Source organism: Lactuca serriola, chromosome 3, assembly GCF_051521515.1.
Source record: "Lactuca serriola cultivar US96UC23 chromosome 3, Lser_US96UC23_V15, whole genome shotgun sequence".
Lineage (NCBI taxonomy): Eukaryota > Viridiplantae > Streptophyta > Magnoliopsida > Asterales > Asteraceae > Lactuca > Lactuca serriola.
The window spans coordinates 245,143,670-245,150,486 of NC_136410.1; the positions used below are offsets into that span (position 1 = coordinate 245,143,670).

At 33.4% G+C, this 6,817-nt stretch overlaps 1 protein-coding gene across 2 annotated transcripts; it reads left to right on the top strand.

Moving 5' to 3' along the window:
* Positions 1-2,287: 2,287 nt before the first annotated feature.
* On the top strand, positions 2,288-5,426 carry LOC145093825 (transferring glycosyl group transferase). Of its 2 annotated transcripts, none has more exons than XM_079032077.1 (3): positions 2,288-3,174; positions 3,732-3,895; positions 4,313-5,426. In XM_079032077.1, the coding sequence occupies exons 1-3, from the start codon at positions 2,496-2,498 to the stop codon at positions 5,327-5,329; spliced, it is 1,860 nt and encodes a 619-aa protein (XP_078888203.1). In that variant the 5' UTR covers positions 2,288-2,495; the 3' UTR covers positions 5,330-5,426. The 2 variants fall into 2 exon arrangements, with proteins under 2 accessions (XP_078888203.1, XP_078888204.1); XM_079032078.1 differs by having other exon boundaries at positions 3,038-3,174; positions 3,719-3,895.
* The last annotated feature ends 1,391 nt before the right edge of the window (positions 5,427-6,817 follow it).

A 6,817-nucleotide genomic window follows, 5' to 3' on the forward strand; every position in this document is an offset into this window, starting at 1 on the left:
ATGAGAAAAATGAAGTTGTGAGATATTAAGCAATACTTGTTGCACAAGGTTTTACCCAAAGGCCCGAAATTGATTATGAAGAAACATATTCTCCGGTAGTTGATGCAATTACATTTAGTTATTTTATAAGTTTAACAACATATGCAAAACTGGAGATGTGTCTAATGGATGTATTTACCGCCTATTTATATGGTTCACTTGAAAATGATATTTATATGAAAATCCCATAAGGGTTTAAGGTGGCAGAAGCACAAACTGCTAATTCTCGTGAAGTATATTTGGTAAAATTAAATAAATATTTGTATAGATTGAAACAATCTGGCCGTATGTGCTTTAATTGTTTTAGTACATTTCTATTGACAGAGTGCTATAAAAATGACTCATTAAGCCCATGTTTATTCATAAAAAAGATCCAAATAAGAATTTATCATAATTGATGTTATCGTAGATGATTTGAACATAATTGGAACTCCTAGCGAATTGGAAAATGTCACTTCTTGTTTGAAAGAAATTTTTGAAATGAATGATCGTGGTAAGATGAAATTCTATTTGGGTCTTCAAAATAAGCACACAAAAATGGAGTTTTTGTACATTAATATCTAGAAAAGGTGCTAAAAATGTTTTATATAAATAACTCATATCCATGAGTAACCCGAAGGTGGTAAGGCACTTAGATGTAAAAAAGGACCAATTTCAGCATCATAAAAAACATGAAAATCTTCTTGTTCCCGAAGACCTATATATAGTTCTTGTCCAACAAAAAGATACTGGAATAGAGTCAAACACATTCTTTGATATCTTCGAGGTACAATGGATATGAATTTATACTAATCAAATCAAATTCTCAAAATGCGAAGTTAATTAGTTATGCAGATGCTGGATATTTATCTGATCCACACAAAACTCGATCCCAAATAAGTTATTTATTCACTTGTGGAGGTAATGTAATTTCTTGTCATTTTGTTAAACAAACTTTAGTTGCTACTTATTCTAACCATGTAGAGATTATAGCAATTTATAAGGCAAGTCATGAATGTATTTGGTTAAGAAATTTAACTCAATACATTTGCAAGAATTGTGGTCTAACTTCTAACAGGGATGTTCCAACCATACTATATGAAGATAATACAGCTTGTATAGCTCCATTCAAGGAAGGTTTTATCAAAGGAGACAGAACCATGCATATATCACCAAAGTTTTTTTTTTCACTCATGATCTTCAAAAAGAGTGTGACATCAACTTTTAGAAAATTTAATCCAATAACAACTTTCGTGATTGGTTTACTAAAGCACATCCTACATCGAAATTTGAAAAGATGGTACGAAACATTGTTATGCGGTGCTTCAAGAAAATCAAGTGATGTGCTAATCAGGGGGAGTTGGAAACGTATTGTACTCTTTTCCTTAGCTATGTTTTTCCCACTGGGTTTTCTTAGCAAAGTTTTTAACGAGACAATTGTTTCCAATATCTATTATTAATCATGTACTCTTTTTCCTTAATAAAGGGTTTTTCCCATGAGATTTTACCGATTAAGGTTTTAACGAGGCATGATACCATTCAAGGTGGAGTGTTATGAATTATTATTTAGTGAATGACTATTGGATTCTCTATATTCCCTCATTACTCTCCATAATTAGTGAGTATTATAGCAAACATTATTATGAGTTTTATGAGTGTAGTTATGCACCAGTATAATGAGCATTCATATCATACATCATCTTTCATCTTCTTTCTCTAGTATAAATAGTGAATATTATGTATTGTAAAGTTTGATGATTTCATCACAAGTATTGGAATAAAAGTTCTCTCTACTCTCATGTCTTTCTTTCTTCTATAATTTATCTTGTTATTTGATCATATTTTATAACAGTAATTGCGATTTTTCCATCTTTTTTGGATATTTGGCTTTGAGGTGAAGAAAACTATGTAACAACCCAAATTGGCAAGTCTTGCAAAAGTATAGGATTGAACCGAAGGGAAAAAAAAAACAAATTTGGCCAAAACTATAAAAAACTTACAAAATATAAGAAGTTTTCCATCCATGACCATTTGAATAAATAAATAGATCAAATTTCCAATAATTAAAAAGATCAAATTTCCAATAATTAAAACCATGGTCCAAAATGATTGGCAACATCTAAATCATAGTTGTAAAAATTAATGGCTATGCATAAATAGTATAGATGCTGGTCCAATGTTAGTCAGGGACAAAATATGAAGTGATAAAAAAGTATATGGACTATAAATATGACATTCTAAGAAAAGGAGGACAAGAGGTAAACAAAAGTTGAAACTCGCTTCATAACCAGATTTGGGGGAAGTGGGGAAGCAGGAAGAACTTAAAGTGAAGAAGACTCTGTAAGATTCAAAAACTGAACTTCCATTGTTGAAATCACTAGAAACACATTGATGGTTGTATCAATTGGTCGATCAATGATTCAAGATGAAATCGAATTTTGTTCAAGTAATGTCGATTTCTTGTTGATGAATCGATTATGAGCCGTTCTGCCATCCTGAATGAAGTTTTAAATCTGAATATGGCACCAAAGAGAGGGTTTTACCCTCTCGTCCTCATTGTATCTCTCTCAGCTCTCTTCATTTTCTCTCTCCACCGTTATTCCTCCCTTCCTCTCCCCTCATCTCCTCCCATGACCCAATTCCCACTTACGAACACAAATTTGAACATACTCCAAAACCCTAATATACAAACATCGCCCAATTTCTCTCTCACTATCAAAGTTCTCACTTACGATCGACTTCCGTCACTCACCCGCTGCTTACGATCCCTTGCTGCTGCTCATTACGATAACGACAAGGTGAATATTCATATTTTCATCGATCACTTCAAGGTTTTGGATCAAAAGGATGAGTATTTGGATCAGAAACTGAACGAATCTCGTCAGATTCTCGATTTTGTTGATGGATTTGAGTGGAGATTTGGGCAGAAGATGGTGCATTACCGAACTGGGAACGTTGGGCTGCAAGCACAGTGGTTAGAAGCATGGTGGCCTGCTTCTGATGATGAGTTTGCATTTGTGGTTGAAGATGATATCGAATTGTCACCACTGTATTATAGATTTCTTAGGGGTTTGATTGTTAATTATTACTACAATGCTTCAAATTATAGTCCATGGATATATGGAGCTTCTTTACAACGCCCAAGATTTGTTCCAGGTATCATCTGCATCCTATGGATCTTCTAGAAATATCACAAAAATTCTAAGTTCTGGAATTTATTCAATTAATACCCCAACAAACATAAGCAGATTATCAGATACATTAGAACAAGCTAAACACTTTTAGCATAAATCAGATTACCATACTCTCATACAGTTTTCATCTTGGAGATGCTATAAATTTGGGTTATTCCCTGCTCTCCAAACGCTGATAATTTCAGAATTTGTACCTGAAATTTGTATAGATAGAATTGAATGAACATATGTTTTTTAGAAAAATAGATTCGGTTCAGATTTTGATCATAAGTGGACTTATATTCTACTTCCAGTTGATAACACTTGTTAAAATTTCTGCTTACAGCTTCCAAAACACGTTAACTTTTATGCTAATTCTAAAGGTATAAGTGTTGCTATTAAATTTGTAGCAGAATCTGAAACGATAATAGTTTGTAAAGTTACAGGTTTCTGCACACATCTTCTGAGACTTTCTTTATGTATTAAGTAAAAAAAGGAAGCCATATATAGCTTACCAAATTAATCAGATTATGATGCCAGGTAAGCATGGGAACAAAATACATCTAGATGAAGATACACAAGTGTTCTTATATCAGCTAGTTGGAACGTGGGGCCAGCTTCTATTTCCAAAACCCTGGAAGGAGTTTCGTTTATGGTATGACATACACAAGACCAAGGGCATCAAGCCAATTCTTGATGGAATGGTAATGTAGTTTGTCCTTTTTGCTCTTTTTTCCATAATAGAAGTGGAGGCCATGTTTTGATTCTGGATTCCAACGGAATTAAAGATTCCATTCCATTGCTTTTTTGCTTGCCAAATCGATGGAATTAAAGATTCCATTTCATTAATTACATTTTTGGTCCCTGAGCATAGTCATTTTTCTTGAAACATGGATCAAAAACGTCATAAGAACCTCAAACTAAAGACCAAAATAACAAAAGAAAACTTTTTGGTATCCAACTTGCAAAAATTAGCTACTCAATGACCAAAATGTAACTTACTCGAAAGTATAAATTCCATTCCATATTTTGTCATCCAAATGCATAACAGATTATGATTCCTTCAGATTCCAATCCAATCGTTCTTTGTCTCATTAAATTTCATTTTAATAAATTTACAGGTAACAACAGGGTGGTATAAAAAAATGGGGGACAAAATATGGACACCATGGTTCATTAAATTCATCCACTCCCGAACCTATTTCAACATCTACACTAATTTCCCACACGAATCCGCTCTCAGTGTCTCTCATAGAGACGCCGGTGTCAACTACGGGAAAACTGCGGGTCCCGATTCCAATCTCCTCAAAGAAACTTCCCAAATTTCCAAATTCGCCCCCTTGAGAAATCTCAAATGGTATGATTTCTGTTTCCAAGAAGTCTCCCCCAATAGAATTGTAAACAATGTTCATGATCTCGATCCCATTTTAAAATCAACACAAAAATCAAACACTCTTATACTCGTGAACATACATAGAACATCAAAAATGTTCATCAAAAACTTATTGTGTCACTTTGAGAGGTTGAATGTTTGGAACTATGTTTTAGTGGGTCCCGCATCGGATTTTTTGTTTGATCTTGCGAGACGTGGGAATCCCGTGATAAATGTGGATCGGTTTTTGGATGATTTCAAGAAATTAAAATTGAGTAAAGTAAAAACTGAAGTTTTTGTGATGGCGTATGTGGTTAAAAAGGCGTTGGAAATGAATTATGACACATGGGTGTTGGATCACGATATGATTCCGGTCAAACCGGAGTTGTTTTTTGACTTTTTGAAACTCGGTATGACTGTTGACTTTTATGTCGGGGAGAGATTTGGGATTTTGTTTGCGAAAAGTTCGGGATCCGGGATTTGGACGGATCGGTTTGTGGATGAGATTGCGGGGATGGGTGGTGAGGGTAGTTTTGGGATTTTGGTAGGGAAGTTGTTGGAGGTGAAGGGCGTAAAGTTGGAAAGGGTAAATGATGAGGGGGTTGAAGTGAAAGATAGTGGAAGTTTGATGAAGAATGAGACGAAGGTTGTGTTTTGGAATTCTGATTTGGGGTTGGATTTGGTTAGAAATAGACTTGAAAGTTTTGGGTTGTGGATTATAGATGGCGAGTGTAATTGTAAGGCTGTTATTTGTCACTCGTCGTAGTGATTTTGGTGTGATTTTTTTTCTTCATAAACTATATTTATATTAAGCAATGTAAATTATAGATTGAGATTTATTACAAGAATTTTAGTTTTATTAAGATCTATTTCCTTTCTATAATATGTACCAAAGTTGTTATGTACTTTGATCTCGGTAACAAATTAGCTTTTAAGGTCAAAGGGTGCATGCTATGGAGGAGTGGGTTGGGGACGTACCGTCGGTACCTTGACTTTGAGAAGACTAGGTACCGGCAGAACAGTTGCGGGTTGAGGATCTCTCTCTCTCTCTCTCTCCCTCCCCCTCCCCCCCCCCCCCTCTCTCTCTCATGTTTTGGTTATTTGTACAATAAAACTTGTACAAATTTGAGTGGATTGGAAATATGAGTTTTTATATGTAGTGGATTTAGAAAGGAAAAGAAAAAACTGATGTAGAGCTGATGTGACAAATGAAATGGAGGATTTGGAATGAATACCTTCCATCCATCGTAAGAAGGGTTTATTTATTTAGACCCCCTCTAAAATTTTGCTATATGTTTAGTAATTTTTTTTTCATTTAAATAAGAGAAAACTACTGAAAAATCCTTATGTTTAGGCATAATAATTGATTTAGCCTTTTATTTTTTTATTCAATTAAATCCCAAACAACTGAAAATTGTATTCATTTTGAGATTTTTACCGGGTAATAGCTCATCCGACTTTAAAAAATTATATTTTTGCTTTAGATTCTAAATTTTATTACAAATTTGGTCTAAATTTTACACTTTCGGCTCAGATTTCAAAAATTTGTTACGAATTCATCAATTTTTTTTTGCTCTATAAAATCATATTTATAAAAAAAAAAACATATTTTCATATAAAAAAACCTTATTTTTCTATATAATTTTTTTTAACACTTTTATATGCGAAATACCTAATTATAAAAATGTATTTATTAAGTACACAAATAAATATAAATCATTTTTTATAAAAAAAATGAAATACAAACACCTATTGTAATAAATGCATATGTATACAAACACGTTTTTATAAAAAAAAATTATATAAACATGTATTTTAAATAAAAATATATACAAAGACCTATTTCATTGGTTAACTGTATGTTTAATATATAGGTGTTATTAGCAGCATAACCACTATCACGAAAATGGTAGTTGACTCAGCATAAAACAAGTAAAGCAGAGAAAACATGATCAAACATTGTATAATACGATTAGAACCAAAAGCCAAACATTAGAAATAGTGAAAAAAATTCAAGAGACCACATTGATAGGGGAAGGCGCTATATTTCTAAACAAAGAAGACAATCTTCAATGATAACATTTGCAACACATTGTTGTAAATGGCCACCTTGAGGAGTTGTTGGGTGTGACTACACAGGCCCGTGTCATGAAGCGGTCCTGGAATTTTAATCCGTTGAGGTTCCGCTGTTATCCGTTACTAATCTGTCACTAATCCCAAATTTCAGGGGCTCATTTTTATTCCTTATGTATGT

Bases quoted from the DNA above. Each gene is read 5' to 3' on its own strand.
- LOC145093825 (XM_079032077.1), top strand. From the start codon at position 2,496: ATGAGCCGTTCTGCCATCCTGAATGAAGTTTTAAATCTGAATATGGCA. The intron at 3,175-3,731 runs GTATCATCTGCA...TTATGATGCCAG, and splicing joins ACGCCCAAGATTTGTTCCAG to GTAAGCATGGGAACAAAATA. The intron at 3,896-4,312 runs GTAATGTAGTTT...ATAAATTTACAG, and splicing joins AGCCAATTCTTGATGGAATG to GTAACAACAGGGTGGTATAA.